General features: G+C 45.3%; 1 protein-coding gene across 1 annotated transcript in view; it reads right to left on the bottom strand.

The window, feature by feature from the left end:
• TGM3 (transglutaminase 3) overlaps positions 1-18504 on the bottom strand; it is an 84620-nt gene extending 66116 nt beyond the window's left edge. The window contains exons 1-3 of the mRNA XM_021709492.1: positions 18414-18504; positions 17921-18026; positions 8590-8668 (exon numbers count right to left, since the gene is read on the bottom strand). Coding sequence (XP_021565167.1) covers positions 8590-8668; positions 17921-18026; positions 18414-18504 — 276 coding nt within the window. The remainder of the gene's footprint in view (positions 1-8589; positions 8669-17920; positions 18027-18413) is intronic.
• Between the last annotated feature and the right edge of the window lie 323 nt (positions 18505-18827).

The following is an 18827-nucleotide window of genomic DNA, read 5'->3' on the forward strand; positions in this document are numbered from 1 at the left end:
TTCTCCTCTGTGTCTGTGTTCTTCTTCTCTCTCTCTCTCTCTCTCTCTCTCTCTCTCTGTTTTTCTCCAGAGACAGTGTCTCACTCTGTCTCCCAGGCCAGAGTGCAGTGGTACCATCTTGGCTCACTGCAGCCTGGAAGTCCTGGGCCCAAGCGATCCTCCCGTTTCAGCCTACTGAGTAGCTGGAACTACAGGCATCTGCCACCATGCCTGGCTAATCTTTTTATTATTGTTGTTATTCTTTATTTTTTTGTGGAGGCAGAGTCTTGCTATGTTGTCCAGTCTGTCTCAAACTCCTGGCCTCAAGTGAACCTGGCCTCCCAAAGTACAGGGATTACAGGCGTGAGTCACCGCACCCAGTCTCTATCTGACTTTTCTTAAAGCCAATTCACAGAACACACACACACTCCATATTCTGTTCTGATTCACTGGATATAGATTACCTTGAACACATGTACCCGTATACCTGGGAGCTACTGTATCTGGTACACTCTACTAGCATTGCCTGCAAAGCTTAGGGAGTTCTGGCAAAGCTCAGTACCCACCTAAGTCACTGCTCAAAACTCAACTGAAAAATTCAGGTTGACCTTATACTGAAACCTTGGACATTCTTATGTGTGCTATGACATCTGGAGTTCAGTGATCACAGGAGAAGCTTGCTAAAATGGCAAGATTATAATTACCCATTGCCAAACTAAAACAACCTAATTGTCATTAATATTTCTGGGTTGTGATAGCTAAACACTGGGATTAAACAGGGAGTGGGTAAAGTATGTAACAATAATAACCCCTCCCTGGAGTCTGTATGTAGCAGGCAGGTGCGGTAAAAGAAAGACCGACTTTGGAAGGACTATTGATTCCTGCATTTTTCACCCTCATCCAGAAGTATTTAATAATGCTGAGTGCTTGCTTGGCTATTAAGTACATGAGTGTCGATGAAGTCAACCTCTCTAAGCCCTGGCTTCCTCCTCTATAAAAGGGAGAAACTTCCATCTATTTCTCAAGTTACTTAAGAGATTGGGGGACATAACGGGTAGAAACCAGTGGTGACGAAGATTCCTTGAGTAACCACTGTGTTCGTCAGATGACGGCCTCAGATTCTCCATAGCAATGAGGAGAGTTTTCCATCCTAGTCCCTAGACAGTTGGGGGTCCAAAAGAAAATACCAGTCTGTGAGCTTTCCTTCAATACCACGTCAACACCAAAGGAAACAGGATGCATAAGTGGGTCACTGTCATACAAAACCCAGTAATGGCATCACTACCTCCCTCCCTACACACCCACACAAACCCCTTTCTACCTGGATAACTCAAACCTGTCCTTCACAACTCAGCTCAAGTGCCACCTCCCCCAGGAAGGCTTCCTGGAGTGCCCGGCACGAGTTTTAATGGCTCTCCTCTGGGCTCCCAGAGCCTCTCTCCCTACCCTGTGATTGCATGTTTGCTGGACTGCTGCTGCCTCTGGTCCGGAGGCTGAAGAGCAAAGTCTGTCTTTCCTGCTTGCATCTTGTGGGGACTTATGGTGTCTGTCATGGGGTGGGCATGCAGTTGTTTGTTGACAGATGCTGATGACCTTGAAGAGTGGAGGGCTTCTGTCTCATAAAGTACCACTTCCAAGGAGTCTGCCCCAGACAGATTCTTACCTACTCAGAGCAACCTTAGTTATTTTCTGTGGTCTTCTCTCAGGACTCAGAGCAAGGCACTCCACCCTTGGGGCCTGGTGGGTACAATACTGTCCTAGCCGGGGCTGGAGGAAGGTGCTTTGAAGGGACTGCAGGAGAGGTGCTGCCAGGGGAAAGGCGTGGAGTCTTGCTTCACTCCTCTACCTGTCTTCTTCCTGTGGCACCAGGAACGCACTTTAGACACTGAGTCAGGATTCGCTTTCAGTCAAGCATCCACCTCCCTCCCTGTTCTGGAATGCCTGGCTCTTCCCTGGCTGATTTCCCTTCTGTGGAGGCACTCATCCTTCCCACTGGCTTCCTGCGGGTAGCCTGCACCTTGGCGATCTCCCAGCATCCTCTGGGACAGTGGTTCTCAACCCCCACTCCACACTGGGATCGCTAGGGAGACTTCAAAGATACTTCTCTGCAGCTCTGCTCCTGAAATTCTGATTTGGTCAATGTGTCATGGGGCCTGTGCCTGCCCCGACATACACAGGCCACAGCTGGGACCACTTTAGAGGGCACTGACATGGCATTTAGAAATGGAATGAAATGGCCTCCTGAATGCCTGCAGCCTATAACTCTACATGTTGAAGCACATTTCCTGCTCCCCAGAAATGGAGGTTTTTAAAAGCGAATGCTGAAATGGCTGTCAGAGGTCATCCGGTCCAGCCCCCTCATTCTTAAATTAGGAAACTGAGGCTCAGAGAAGGTACGTGACATGGCAGGACCACAACTTAAACCCAAGTCTTTTATCTCAGGTTAGTGTGTCTTCTGCTAGTCCAGGCTGTCTTTTGGGTCATAGCTCTCTGGGATTGGGTGGGCAGGCTCTTAACATTCTTTTAAATGAACAGCTAAGGCTCAAAATAAAGCCACACTCACCACTGCAGAAGCCCACACCTCCAGAAAAACGCACACTGTAGTGCCCTTTGGCCAATGCTGTTCATGGCTGTTGTTCAGACAATTACGAACAGAAAAATTCTTAAATCAGTGGAAGGTATCAACCAGGGATGGGCATGAGTCCCGGGTCTGTCACTGATGAGCAGATTGACCTGAGATAAGCTACTTCTGTGAGCTTCGTTTCTCTCATCTGGACAACAGAGTTGATGGTGCACATTGAGGACAACGCTGCCCCAAATGAATCCTGGGACTCACCCTCCATTCGTCTCACTACCCCTCTCACAACCTATCAGTCACCAAGTCCCAGTGATTCTAACTCCTTAATAGACTTGAATGTATCTGTTTCTCTGCCTTTCTTCTGACGCTGTCCTAGCTCAGGCTGCTATTTTTGTGTTGTGGGCCACTGCCATCCTTCCCAGCTCATCTCCCTGCTTCTAGTCCTGTCCCCTCCAGTCCACTCTCCACATCAACCCAAGTCTTCTTTAAGCTAGGGACGTTGATCCTGCCATCCCACCACTCAAAACCTTCCAGAGGCCGCCTCCGTGAATCTCCATCTTGATGATGCAAACATCTAACCAGGTCCTCAGGGGTTGGGGCCCATCCGTCCCTCTGGCCTTGTTTCTCGTCTTCTCTACCCACCTCTATTCCCACAGCCCATGCGCCAGTCACTCCAGGGCCTGAAATTTCCTTCTGGAAACTCTTGCTGACTTCTCCAGCCTGAGTCAGGACCCGCTCCAGTGTTCCCACGGCATTCTGCATTTCTAACCACAGAACACGTTATTATCACTGCCCCTTTACCTGACTCTTCCCCACAGCAAGCATCATAGGGCAGGGACCACCTTGATCTTGATCCTCACTGTGCCCCCAGTGCAAAACACCGTGCTTGGTAATATGGTAGTTACGTCATTTTAAAAAATGAGTCTGTAATGTGATGTGATGTAAATTCAATAAAATTGTTACACAGAGGAAGCCAGGTAGCACAAGCACCACCCTGCACAGGGTTTGACACGCAGCAGTGATCGATGAAATGTTTTTCCCATCCTTGCTTCTCTTTTCATCCTTATGTCTCATGATCTGGGTTTTAGACCAAGTTTTGCTTCTAATGAGTTATTTGGCTTCTCTGGTTCTGTATTTCCTTTCTATTAACTTGACTCTAGGACTGTAATGAGTGTGTGTGTGTGTGTGTGTGTGTGTGTGTGTGTGTGTGTGTGTGTGTGAATTGGTGAACGCTTTTCTCCTTCCCCTTCTCTGTTCACCTCCTCTCTTTCTAAGGATCAGGGGCCAGGAAGGGCACAGCCCACAGATCTTCCCAGGCCTTTCAAGTCTGTTGCAGGGACCATTTAACAGACTGGTAGAAAAGATTTTATTCTTCCTGTACACCCAAGTCCAGAGAATCTCCTTCTGAGGTCAGGACTTCTCCCTCAGTGGGCCTACGATGTCCGACTCCTGGATCTCGGTGCATGTCAGCCCTGCAGACTCCAAGTACCTCCGTGTTCCAGGGCTGAGCCCTGCCTGAGTGATGACAGGATACGTCTTCCCCACACCCTGTGCCTCACCAGTCTGCTGTCACCCCGAGTGCCAGGAGGGTGAGGGGTGGAGAAGAGGGCAGGGCAGGACAGCCTGCAAGGGAAGCTGAGGAAAGATGTGTGCACACACCCTTGCAAATACTGTCATGCTGCTGTGACTGCCAGCTGGGGACCTGGGGCCCCCGGGCAAGAAGCAGGAAGGAAGGAGGAGGCAGAAGACTTCAGCCTCTCCAAACCCGGCATACTTACTCTCAGTTTGTCTTCATTCCTCCATCTTAGCTTAGCTGAAGCGTTCCAAGGCTCTCCTCTTCCACGGTCCTGCCCCACAGCAGCTCTTGAGTCTATACTACACTACAAAGTGATACAGAAGCAGGAAAGAGGTTAGTCCCCTGCGTGGGCTTGGGGGAGCAACTCCCACACCCTTGAGAATCCATCAAGGAAAGGGTTTCCTTGCAGGGTTTCCTTTTCTATCTGCAAAGACTCTGGGGCCCATGCGTAAATGTGCACGACTTCAAAACAGAGATATCTATCAATTCAGCATAGTTATACCTGTCGATTACTTTATGAAACACACAGTTCCTGCGGTCTTTTCTCCTTAGAGGCAATGTAATTCAATTTGGACTTTTACTGAGCAACTAATGTTTATAAGCCTCCCTCCCACTATTCCCAACAAAAAGAAGTCAAGCTTGCCTTTCCAGGAGCTTACCACCTCGCTCAGTAGATAAGATGTATATACAAATAGTTCAAGAGAGAATCGGGTAAATGCTACAACCTAATCCAGGACAGAAATGATGGGGAAAGATGGATTCTGGCTGGCAAGGTCAGAAAAGCTTCACAAAAGAGGCCACATCTGAGCTAGCTCCTGAAGGAAGAGAATTTTGATAGTAAAGAATTCTTCATTGGCTTTATCAGTTAAGGTTGGGATAGCTTGGCTTGGAAAAGTCTTTGGGCTCCAGTAAAGTATGTTCCTGGTCTCTACTGCTGTCTGTTCCTGGTCTCTACTGCTGTTTTGGATACTTCAGTAAAATCATCTGGTATGACTGTGTGGCCTTATCTCTCTGGGCCTCAGTTTCCCCCTCAGCTGCATGCCCAGTTCCTCCTTCTCTACTTTTGTCTTCATTAAAGGTGGGAACCCAACACAAGATTGGAGACACAGTATGTGCCCCACAAAAGTATTCTTAATAGAATTTATCATTAGGGTGTTCATAGCTCTCCAAGTTTCCTTCTAGGATTGTGTCATTGCTTAGGACTCCAATACATTTTCTGGAAAGAAAGAAGGAAAGAAAGAAAGGAAGGAAGGAAGGAAGGAAGGAGGGAGGGAGGGAGAAAGAAAGAAAAAGAAATAATAAAGAAGTTGGGATTTATGCCTGAAAAAATTCATTATAAAAAATCACTACTGGCTTGGTGGCTCAACCTGTAATCCCGCGCCTTTGGGAGGCTGAGGTGAGTGGATTGTCTGAGCCCGCGGGTTCGAGACCCGCCTGGGCAGCGAGACCTCATCTCTACAATAAATCAAAACATCAGCCGGGCGTGGTAGCGCATGCCTGTAATTCCGGCTACTTGGAAGGCTGAGGTGGAAGGATCGCCGGAGCCCAGCAGGTCGAGGCTGCGGTGGCCAGGAGCGGCCATTGCACTCCAGTCTGGGTGACAGAGTGAAACTCCAACTCAAAAAAAAAAAAAAATCACTAGTACATTACTGGGGAAATTTACTATTTTAAAAGCAGATCAGAAAAGACAAACAGCCCAACAGAAAAGTGGGGAAAAGAACTGAAAAAGTCCTGCTGTAAAAGAAGATATCTAAATGGCAAATGAGCATATAAAAAGATGTTCAACTTCATTAGTCATCAGGAAATGAAGATTAAAACCACAATGCAACACCATACCCATTCACCAGTATGGTTAAATGAAAGGGACATATAATAGCAAGGGTTAACAAGGATGTGGGGCAAATAAAACTCCATACATTGCTTGTGAGTGTGTACAATAGAACAACTACTTTGGAAAAAAGACAGCATTTAGTAAAATAAGCATATGCATACCCCATGATTCAGCAATTCCACTCTTAGGTGTATATGCGACAGAATTACATACATATATTCACCAAAAGACAGGTATAAGGATGTTCATAGCAATACACTTCATTATAGCTAAACACTGGAAACAACCCACATTCCCATCAGTGTCAGAGTGGATAAACAAACTGTTGTTTATATATACAACTAGAATACCATATAACAATGAGAACGAATAAACTTGCTCAACGTGGATGAATTTCATACACATCATAATCAAAAAAGAAACCAGACCCAAAAAGAGAGTATGTTACATTGCTCCATTCACATGAAGTTCAAGAATAGGCAAAACAAATTATGGTGTTTGAAGTCACAATAGTGGTTGCCCTTGTGAAACTATTCCCACAGGGTTGACAAGAACTGCATGCTGGGTTCTGGACAGAAATAGAGGTGTAATTAAGCATTAATCGGGTTGCCCTTTGGCCCACTTCTTTGCTGCTAAAAGTCACGTAGCACTGGATACTGACCATGTGCTTCCCTATCGTTTCTACAGATGGGATTTCTGACATCAGGGTCGTAAGGCTGTTCAAGAATCAGTCTGCATTCCCACTGTTTCTACAGACAGGCTCTGACATTACAGTCATAAGGCTTTTGCTTAAGGATCACTTACAATGTTTTTCAGATCCCAGATTCCCATGAAGCAGCTGACGTCAACCAGTCTGAAGACCCCCAAAGAGGAACAATGCCAGCATGAGACTACAGCTTTTTCTTCTGTTTGTTCTTTGACTTTACCCTGCACTCTTTGATGAACCAAGAATCTCCACATTATGGCCCACTCCAAAACCCTTAAAAACTCTATCCCCAGACTTCTTGGGGACATGGATTTAAGGTTTCCTTCTGTCTCTTCATCCAGTGACTCTATGATTAAACCTCTTTCTATGCTGCAATTCAGTGTCTTGGTGTGTTGACTTGCTGTGTGCATCAGGCAATGAACCTATTATGGTTATACTTGGGGAGATGAATTAATGATTGGAAGGGGACACGCGTGGGGATTCTGGGGATCCTGGTAATTTTTTTTCTTGATCTAGGTGGTAGTTACACAGATATGTTCACTGACCTATATACTAATGAGTATGCATTTTTCTGGCTGTATGCTACACTTCAAAAAATTCTGTATTTTTCTTTTTTTAAAAGTTAATTAGAACATGTTTTGGCTCCACAGCTACATTTCAAACAATAGGAAAACAATTTATGGTAGATAATAAAGAAGGGGTGTTCCATTCTCTCCTCTTTTTTTAAAAGATATAAATCATATCACTTATTTAGATATAATATAAATATGATAACATTAACTAATTTTAAATGTAGAATGCAACGAGAATGAGCTTGGGACAACGTATGGTAGTATACCCACTACCCCCACCATGATGATATAGAATATTTCCATTACCCCAAAGCGTTCCCTTGTTCTCTATAGCCAGTCCCCTCCCTGGCCACCACTGTTCTGCTTTAGAAACTTTACTATAGCTTTGCCTTTTATAGAATTTCGGATAAATGGAGTCAAGGGATATTATTTTTTAAATTATTTTCTTTAAACATGGCGGCATACAGTAAGTCACAATTAAGTTGAATTGAATGTGTCACACAACATTTGTCCCCTAACACCACTCTATCCACCCTGGCAAAATGCACAGAATTCTTCATGAATGTTCTATGTTAAAGCAAAATTGGGTGGTGGAAAGCTGCGTGTTTTTTACTGAGAGAAGAAGTGTATCGCCTGAAGTTCCAGAAGCCAGAGCCAAGACCAGGGCAGCAGCACCGGAGGTTGTCTGCAGCTTAATAGACGAGACATTTCTCCAAAAGTTGAAGTGTATCAAGTCCTAGAATGTGCTAAACTCAGAGCAAGTCAGTTTCCTGTCCAGAGTGAACAAACAGAAAGGCAAGATGGCTAACCATAAAGGTGTCAGAGAGGGGATTGAGGCAGGAAACTTGCCTCAATGGCTTCTGGTATAATCTATTCCAAGTCCAATATTCCATTATAGCTAATTGAGTTCTAAAGCAAATCACAAAGATGTTTGCATCAAGTAGGATAAAGCAAAAAACTACACTGGCCAAAGCATATACTTTGCAGGAACACTAGAATCTCCAGCTACTAGAAAGAGATATAACTCAAGACCAGAGAAGCTATGCGGAGGCAACAAAACCACATCAAATATTTATGGCCAGAAGACAAAATATTATGGCATGAGACTGCACTTTTTTTTCTTATCAATTGTATAACCAGCTTCTAGGTTGTGAAATTAAGGGAGAAGAGGCTTTCTGCAAGGCAACTTCTCAGTGCTCACTAGACTCTAACCTCTTTTTTCCAGTTAACATAAAGGGCTTGGTGAACCCCACCCAGTTCAATATAATTCAATGAATGTTAGCTGGGCCTTCAAGGTGCTGAACTAGGCATTGAATGGATTTGACATGAATGAGCTCCAGCACTCACTTGCCTTCGAAGTGAAATGCGCATGACCTCAGTCCCGTGCCAGATTAGAAGGCTGTCATGGAAGAAAGGCGCAAACTCCCTAGGAGAAGAGAGGGTATAACAGCCAGATAAAAGTTAAGGCTGGAAGGAGAACAGGTTGCTTACACTGGACCCTCTAGAACAGGCTGATGGTCCATGATGAGACAACGCAGAACTGCAAACTTTGGAGAATTTTCCAGAAGCCAAACCATTTGCTTATGTATGTATTTATTTCCTATCTGTCTTAAGAATGAGTGGCCTTAACTGGAGATTACCAGGAAAATGTTAATTTTAATCCATTTTCTTTAAGGGACACTTAGAATTTACTGAAAATAACAATTTAATAATGATGGCCATTCTTACTGGAGTCAGGTGGTATCTCAATGTGGTTTTGATTTGCATTTCTCTGATGATTAGTGAGGCTGAGCATTTTTTTCATGTATCTGGATGACTTATATGTCTTCTTTTGAGAAGGCCGGGGGTGGGGGGCGTGCAATGTAACAACACAAAGGGTACCTAGTCCCAAACCAGGGGAAGTGAGGACCAGTTGGAAGCCCAAGCTTTACCTGCACGTAGATTATTCATGTACCTAATCCTGACTTGTACCCCACATCTCTATAATAAAATTAAGTAAAAAAAAAAAAAACAATAACAAAATGAGCTGGGACTCCACATAAATGGGTTGTGCTTCTAAGACTACAGGACCTCAGTTAGCCGGTCTTGTTTTCATCATCTGAAAAATGAGATGGTACTAAGTCAGTGGTTTTCCCTTGTGCTTCGTGGAACTTCAAGAGTATGAGAGAGCAGGGTAATGGCCCCCATACCCACTAGGCTCACAGCAGCTTGGTTTTGGGGTCTTGATTGGGCTTTCAAGTAAGGTTTCATTTGAATAAAGAGTTTTGCTACTTGAAAAAGTTAAAATACAGAGTATGCTAAATAAGTCAGTGGGGTTGTCCTGCATCCAGAGACTGAGACTCGAGTGGTTCCCTCAAAGTACAAGTTCAGGACATTCTATGATTTTATGTATTTGTTTTTAATCATTACGACATTATTATATAACAATCTGTTTTTTTCTACCTTTTTTTAAATCTTCAGACTTAATGTTTTCCCTGTTCAGCCTCACTCTTCACATATCATTTTTCTCTTGTCTATTCTATTTTGGTATTTATTTTCCTTCCTTTTTAGGTATATCTGTGGAAAAGAGTCAACATAGCATGCCAGAAACTGTTATCCTTGGAATGACCTGCTTGTGAGACTGGCTCTGGGCTGGTGTCTGGGAACTTAAGATTTAGGGAGGGTTCCCATCATGCCCCAAATGATGACTGACTCACTGTGCTAAACCGTTTGTACAAGCTAGCTTATGCTGAACACCTGCTTTCCTTCTGGGAGTGTGGAATTTGGTACATGCCAGGCAGAGGCGCCTACACAACCGACCAGATAAGAACCTTGGGTTCCTAAGCTCAGGCAAGTTTCCCTGGAAGACAACATTTCACAGGTGTTTGTTACTGGAGGAAATAAGCGTGTCCTGACATGACTCCATGGGCAGAAAACTCCTGGAAGGCTGTACCGAGTTTCCTCCAGCCCTTACCCCATGCCCCTTTCCCCTTCACTGATTTTGCTGTATTTCCCTGTGATAAATCTTAACTGGAAGTATGATCATTTGCTGAGTCCTGTGAGTCCTCCTAGTGAACCTGGGGTGGTCTTAGGGACCCTGACACAGAGTAACAGGAGTGGGCCTCACTAGAGGACTCTGACTTTGACATATGATGGAAGTACTGTTTGGGAAAAGGAAGGATGAGTGCCTGCCGTCAGGACATGGAGATCTGGAGAGCGCAGACACCAGCTGAGTTGCGAGAAGTAAAAATTACCTATGGAATTTGAAGATAATGCTTCCAATTCCAGAAGAAAGGGCTTGCTGGACCCCCTGGCTGTTTTTGGCAGTGCCAGCTGAAGTGAGGTGAAAGAGAAAGAAAGCTCAGCCTGCTTGAGTCTTTGATTTTGTTCTCTCCTCCAGATGGGAGGGGAAAGGGCCCAGTCATTCCAAAAAGTGAGCTTTGGGCAAAAAATGTTAAAAATGTGTGTTGTTCTCTCCTCCAAATGGGAGGGGAAAAAAATCAATTCCCAGAAGCAAAACAGAGACACACCAAAGAGAGGGATGGGGGAGCAAGGATGGTTGGCTGGCGCAGCCCTGTCTCCACACCCTTCCCTCCCCTCCTGGCATTCCAGCCCTGATCTCCTGGCAGCTGTAATGTTAACCTTGGAAATGCTGAATTTACTGTGAGGTGTTTGGGCAAATTTGCAATGAGAAAAAAGAAAGTTTTGCTATCATTGTTGACTTTGTATTTTGTGGCTACTGCATCTGGATGTATGGTAAGTGGATGGAAAGTGTTACAGTCTTTGTAATTTCATAAATGCTATCTGGAATGATCATCCCGATGAGGAAAAGCTGCAAAAAAAAAAAGAAAAGAAAAGAAAGAAAGAAAGAAAAAGAAAAGAAAGGAAAATAGTAGTAGTGGGACACAGCTTTCTTGTTTTTTGTCACTGGTGAGCAAATTAGAATTTAAAATCTTTTGAGCATTAGAAACAGAGTCAGTCTCCATATTGATAGTTTTGCTTGTTAGAGCTACCAGGAAAAGGCGATCAACATGAAAAGAGCTGCTCACCCGATGAAAACACTCTTAGAGTTTTAGCAAGAAGTCTTTAGTCGCTAATGGCCTCCTGTAAGTCATATCAGATCTTGTAAAATCTGATCCTTACAGGCTGATAATTTTCCAGTCTGCTGTGGGTCAACTCGGACTCTAAGCGTGACATGCCACAGAGGTCTTAGGACAGCCTTGCCCATCACTGGGACTTGGAGCACAGTCATCTGGTCCTCCAGCATCTCACCTTTTCTGCCTTTCTGGACTCTTGAACTCAGGGCTCCTAATCACCCAGGCCAGACTCTGAGCTGAAGCCTGACACTGTCTGCCCTGGGCTGATTCAGTCTCCGCTCCAGCTGTGCTGAAATGAAAACAGGCACAAGCTCCAGGAACACGACTTCGGCTCTGGGACTGCAGTAGACACTGGACATCCCTTGGGGCCTTAAATTATGAGAACATTCTGGCTGGACTATCTGGGTCTCATACAAACGTCTACAGGAGAGGGCTTGTGCTCTCATGGGACCCTCTGAAATCCTGCTGATTGGCTCTGGATTTCTGATAGAGACCACTGGAATTCTAACTTGAGATGAGTGCTGAAGGCTGCAGGGTGAGGAGGGCACATCCCAGGGACAGTGACCCTTCGCTTCTCCTGACAGGTCGACTCTCAACTCCCTCTTGGAGATGTCACCCTGCTGTTGATTACTGTGCTCAATATCCAGGACTGGTTGTAGTTTGCTGCAATGCACCGACAGCCCAACTCTTCCCTTCCTCTCTCCCGGGTCGCATACCTTAGGGAGGCAGTTTGGTTATTAAATGCAGTCGCGTCCAGTGAGTGATCTTTTCTAGGCTGCTCAGCATAAAAGGGACGGGAGGTTATGTCAACCCATTTTGAAATGTTTTGAAAATCCAAGATTCCATCCCTGACCAGTTCCCAAACATGATGCATCTTTCTGGTTAAGTTATATAAAAATGTTTTGTGATGAAAATGCTTTTTTTCTCCCTTGCATACAATCCTTGCAGGTGAAAGGTCTAGATGGCAGTAGGGATGGTTTTTCAAACGGAAAGTTAGGACTGCTGAATGGGGCACACTGATTTTGAAACAACAGAGAGATGACAGAAACCCCAGCACTCAGGGAGGAGTAGGGAGCAGTGAGGGCTTTCATGGTCTGTCTTTCAGAGCTGTTTCTGGAAGCTTTCCTCGCTTCCTGAAGGGAAAGCTCCCTGTGCTGCCTTTCCAAGTCTAGGAGAGCTTTGAACTCTAGCTGACTACTACACAGCAGGGGGTGACCCGGCTCTGAAACCTCGGCACAGAACATCTCCTGATGTCGTCCACACTCGAGGAGGGCGAACTGGTGTCACAGACAACAAACCTTTAGTGACCGACTGCCTCAGGCAGTCCCTCTGAAACCACAGACTACACTGAATTAATTGGAAGGAACTGGAAGCCTATGGTGGGAGTCCCACGATGGGAGGGAACACTGGGGTCCTGCCAACCTGTTCTGCCTAACGTATATCCTGCCTGGGTGCTCCAGTAATTGCCACCTCTTTGTTTCCAGGGGTACAGCGTGTACCCTCAGGGGTTGTACTTCTTGTGTGTGTGCCCTCCTGTGACAACACTGTCTCAGCCCTGGAAGGTGTCCAGGTCAGCTTCAACTTATTGGCCAGAGCTGTGCTGTACCTGAATTGATGCCTTAGTCCAGGTAAAAAAGGTATATACAAAAACTTTACCATGACAGTTTATCTTTAAGTATCTCTATGGGCCGTGGCCTGTGAGTTCAATCCCAGCACTTTGGGAGGATGAGGTATGAGGATTGCTTGAGCCCAGGAGTTTGAGACCAGCCTGGGCAGCATAATAGGACCTCATCTCTACGAAAAATAAAAAATAAAAAAAAGTAGCTGGGCATGGTGGTGTGTGCCTATAGTCCCAGCTACTGGGGAGGCTGAGAAGGAAGGATAACTTAAGTCCAAGAGTTGGAGGCTGTGGTGAGCCATGATGGTGCCACTTTACTCCAGCCTGGGTGACAGAGTGAGACCCTGACCCAATCAACCAACCAACCACCTTTATGGTTAATGGGATTTACCTTAAAAGGTATAACTGAGATCAACACTGCAGGTTGGTCTCACCCGGCTGCATGGGGTCCTAGTGATAGTAATTTTTGTTGTAAAGATGCCTTGACCGAGGGTTAAAAGGGTAGAATGTGTAGAAAGAGTTAGCATAGCAGGCCTGAGATTGTCATTCTTAGAAAGACCTGCTCACAGGTTTGGCTTTTGATTGACTTTTGGGAGCATAGATTTGAGGAGGGTTCCCACCATTACCTAAATGGTAAGAGTGGCTCACTGTGCTGAACTGTGCATATAAGCTGGCTTGTACTGAACATCTGCTTTCCTTCTGGGAGTCTGGAATTTGGTACATGCTAGGCAGAGGCACCTACACGACTGACCCAATGAAAACCTTGGGCCTCTAGGCTCAGGCAAATTTCCCTGGAAGACATTTCACAGGTGTTGCCACAATTTGTTGCTGGAGGAATGAAGCGTGTCCTGTGACTCTACTGGGAGAAGACTCCTGAAAGCTTGGGCCTAGTTTCCTCTGGACTTTACCCCATGTCCCATTCCCACTGTGGATTTTGCTTGGCATCTTTTCCTTGTAATAAATCATGGCTGTTGTACAACTATGTGCTGAGTCCTATGAGTCCCCCAGCAAATCACTGAACCTGGGGGTGGTCTTGGGGACCCAACACAGCATGGAAAAAGGAAGAGAAAGATTAAAGAGATTTATAGGAAGGGAGAGGATGGAAGAAGATAGGACAGTACAAGAAGGTAAAGAAGAGGGTCGTAGAAAGGAAAAGACTCCAACTCAAAAGAAAAAAGAAAGGAAATGGGAGTGACAGTCAACATTGTAGCAGGACTGAACTTAATTGCTGTTGGGTTGCTGGAACAAACGTGAATTCAAGGCTCACAAAATTGCTCAGGGAATAATTCTCAGACGTCCCTGGCCGAACACAACTGTTCCAGCAAAACAGAATGACCAACGTTCCCAACTCTGCTGGGAAACATGAGATCATCATCCTTGATGGATGTACAAGATGTGAGAGCTTTTGTCCAGTTGGGGGAACTTGTGCAATCACTCTGTGAGGCCAGCCAGCCAGGATTATCATTGTTCCTAGTTCACAGGCATCTAAAGGCCTCCTGCTCCTAGAATCCAAATGAATTGCCCCATCTGTTTGTACGTCTTTAACAAAACATCCCATGATCTGCTATGCTGGTCCACAGTTCACATCTGCTCCTTCCACTAGACTTGAATTCCTTGAAGGATCATCATGGTCTTACTTTTTTTTTTTCTTGTCTTTCTTTGGGTAAAAGAAGAGATGATCTCTTCTGATGATAGCTTCATTGTGGGAAAACAATGAAAATAAAACACATGTAATCCCTATTTTGGTCACCTCTGTATCCCTTTCAGATTCAAGAATAACCTGGCACACAGTAGGTATTCAATCAACATTATCTGTTGTTCGCTAAAGGTTCTAATTATGACACCTTCCCAAAGGGGCTGTCAGGAAGATGACATGAGAATGGTGGTAAGGGAACTTTGTAAACTGCAAAGCACTTTGCAAAATCTACATTAGCTAACATAATTATGCACCCTCAACTTTACATTCATTTAAGAACATCTGTGAGAAGACGACTGCGTTTTCCCAGTGAGTGGAGGAGCCACTGTGGGTGGGGCACTGCACACAGGCTTTGATTTTTCCATCTGGAGATAAGAAAACCAGGAGTTTGGAAGACTTACCTAAGGTCTTGTAAATATGTTCACACTTACATCCATCTGTGGCTTCTCCTCAGAAATAAGATCTGACTTTATAATTTGTTCTCACTTAATTTTCAAGTAAAGTTGTAACAGTTTTAAAGTAGGTTGTAAATAGCTTTTTCTCCTCTTTCTTTCATTTTGCTCTTACTTATCAAAATTGTCATAAACCTTCAAAATCCCAAAAGGCACTCTGCCTCTTTATGGGGAGGTGGAAAGAACATGAGTATTGGAGTGAGACAGACTTGGGCATGCATCTTATGCCCAAGATTTTATTAGCTGGGCAACTTTGGACAAAGGACTTAATTTCCATGAGACTTAATTCAAAATGAGAACAACAGTATCCATCGTCTAAAGGTATCAATATATGCAGAGTACTTAGCTCTGTGCCTGGCGCCTTATGCATGCTTTACAAATGGTGGCTGAGTATCGCTGTCATTGTCATTATTGTGACTAGTATTATTAGTAATAATAATAAGTTGAAAGAGAAGCAGGAAGAATCACAACTTTTGGCAGTGTTACCATTTGAAGAACCCTAGTGAAACTGGTCTGACAGGTCACTCACAAAACCAGCATCAAAAGGTCTTTCCCCCAAGACATCATAAAAATAAACTACAAAAGTCGGCAATTTCCACCTGTCAGTTGAGTAGAATCAACAGGCCCATCCAGGCGCGAGGTTTCTTCTCAGCATCAGCTTCACTGCCTGCCAGTGACTAACCAGACCTGGAGACCAGGGATAGGCAAGACTGAATTTGTCATAGCATCTCATGAATGAGTGTGTGTGATAGGGACAAAAGGGACTGAGAACCAAGCCTTGTATTGGGGCAGGGAGGGGAAAAATCAGACTTCAATGAAGAGAATGAGAAATGATCTGAAATAAGCAACGTTCAGAGGCGAAACCTGTCAGCTTGAGAGCAAGAGTCATGATGACACCTTCTTTTTTAGGCAATCCTTCCACTTCAGCCTTCCAAGTAGCTGGAACTACCGGCACGCGTGACCATGCCTGTCTAATTTTTCTTAACTTATGATAGAGATGAGGTCTCATCAAATTGCCCAGGCTGGTCTTGAACCCCTGGGCTCAGACAATCCTCTTACCTCGGTCTCCCAAACTGCTGGGATTATAGGTGGCACCCAAAATGACACCTTCTTAACTCAATTATCTCTTAAAGAAACACCAATACTTGTTGTCAAATGGTAGTAGATTAAAAAAAATGTTTGGGGGGGATAACATAACCAGGAAAGGCACAGGGGTCAGAAAGTTGGGAGGGAGCTCCAAGTCCACCTATCTAGTCATTTTCACACTGTGGCCACAGGCTTCTTTAGAAATGCTTTGGGGTCTCCATAAATTGTGAAATATTTCTTGCCAGGACAATGGCTTGCTGCTTGGAGAACCTATTCAAGCTTTTAGCCTGTTACTGTTCCAATGCTAAAGATTTAAATACTAGTGGTGTACACCAATGCCTATCTTTTATCTAGATTCTAAGGCCCAGAGAGGACAATTCACTTGTTCAAGGTAACACAAGGACAGACTTAGGTCTGTAACCCATAAGTCTTGCTGTCTCATCCCATGTAGGAGTATGAGACAGACACACGGGTAACTCACTAGTTTACAGACAATGCCAGGTGTGGGCTCTACCTTCCCTGAACCTACAGAAGGACTCTGGTATTGGGCACTGGAGGCCTCCTGCTTCCTGAAACATGACATCCTAAATGAATCTTGTCAACTTACACCAAGACTGACCTCCCATCTCCCAGCCTCCTGATCCATGCTGTTCTGGCCCAATTTCCTTTTTCCTGTCAGCCGCTTTCCTTCCTGTCCCTGTGGGTGTGGCTTGGGCCCATACACTGTGAGACTAAGTGGAAAGTGCCTGGGACACCCCCATTCCCAGTTCCATCGACTCTTACAAGGCCTGAATGGGCTCCAGCTCCTTGGAATGCCTTGAGGCAGCTCATTGATTCCAATCCTAAGAGTCCTTAAATTCTTAAAACTGAAAGAAAACTCTGAGATGGTTTAAATGAATCCCCTAATTTTGCAAATGAAGAACCCTAGTGAAACTGGTTCATGTGATCCATACAAAATCACACGGGAACACCAGGATTCAAAGCAGGTCTCCCGACTCCAGAGCCAGCACCCTTTCCAATAGCCACACGCCATTCTCCCATTTAATTCAACTCATTAAATCCAAACATGCCTGTCAAATGTCCACTGTGCATTTTAGGAAAGGAAGAGAAGGAGGAAGGACACATAGAAAGAAGCAGAAATCATGAATTAATCCAAAGGAAGCTGCAAGGGAAACAAGGATGTAGAGGATGCATCCACCATCCTCAAGAAGCTTATAATGCTGAAGAAAAGATAAGACAAGTCTGTAACACAAAGCAAAACAGAAGTGCTCCAAAAAAGTTCTGCCCGTGTTAGATGAAAGCAAAGAAAGTTTAAGATACCTGAAAAAGGCTTCAGGGAGGAGGTAAAATTTAAAACAGGTTAAATAATTTGACACTCATTCCCACTCTCTCCTAGCTGGTCTTTAGAGGCTAGAAAGCAAAAACCCTTCCCAGTTTCCCTTGCAGCTGGGTGTGGTCAGGCAACTCCATTCTGACCAATAAGACATACGCAGGCTTCTTCTAGGGTAGCTGCTACCACTTCTGCCTCTTTCTTCCCACCTGACCGTGTGTAGTGCTTAGAGCCACAGCAGCGATCACTACCAGAGTGGAGGGAGGAGATGAGAAGAGGCTGGCTTCTGGATGGAATCCCTGAGCAGCCACGCTGGCCCTGCACCACCTGGCCCTGAACTTCTTGTTGCATGAGACGACTCCGTCCCTATTTGGTTCAGCCAACTAGCAGAGCGTCTCTTCTATGCAGCCGAACCCAAACCTGAGTGGTTTGCAGGCCTTAAAAAAGGCATGCGAGTTCCACCAGCAGAGGCAAGGGATGGTATAAGCAAACATCCCGGAGGGGAAAGCCTGGGGCATGTTCTCAGCTAAGCAGGAGTCAGTAGAGAGAAAGACCAAAAGAGAAGTGGGGAAAGGCAGGCTGAAGACAGGGACAGAAGATGGGGAGTCAGAGGACGGATGCAGACTTCACTCCCAATGCCCGGGGAATTGTGGGAACTGTGAGCAGTGCTGCTCTCTTGACGCTAGCTCCTTGGCATTGAGGGAGGCTTGGGCCTGGGACGAGCAGGTGGGGCAGCTGCTGAGGAGCCTGGAGCAAGAGTGGGTGGCCTATTTCACTCGAATCTGCCATGCATATATTACATTCCTGTTTGCTTAGTGTTTGCACGGGACACCAGGAACCACAGTACCGCAAACTCCCCTGCACTCTGAAGGCTCTTCTCTTACTGTGTCACTTTCCTCCCACCAGCAATTACCAGGCTGGCAGACCGCAGCCAGCCGAACCTCGCCCTCTGGCTTCGAAAGTGCGCCTGCTTTGACTGCAGAAATGTCGCAGGCCACAGACATCTTCGCCAAGGATGGTCAGAGATGGAAGCAACAAGACAGACGGAAAACATGGTCTCTGGGATCATCGGCAGGAAAATGGATGCAGAAAAGATATTCAACCTGTGATGGCTCTGAGCAAGTTCAAGAACCTGCAGGCAGCTACAGGAAAGAAATCCCTTCCTGGTTTCACCTTTCTGTGTGTACATGTTTCTCTGATTTAGACACAAGTTTCAGGGGCAGAGTGATGTGGTGGAAAAATGTAGGACCGCCCCCACCTAGCTGTTTAAGCTCACAAAACCAAACAGGGCTGGGCATGGTGGCTCACACCTGTAATCCCAGCACTT

Source organism: Carlito syrichta, unplaced genomic scaffold (genome assembly GCF_000164805.1).
Source record: "Carlito syrichta isolate Samal-C Ts95f unplaced genomic scaffold, Tarsius_syrichta-2.0.1 Scaffold239047, whole genome shotgun sequence".
Taxonomy (NCBI): Eukaryota; Metazoa; Chordata; class Mammalia; order Primates; family Tarsiidae; genus Carlito; species Carlito syrichta.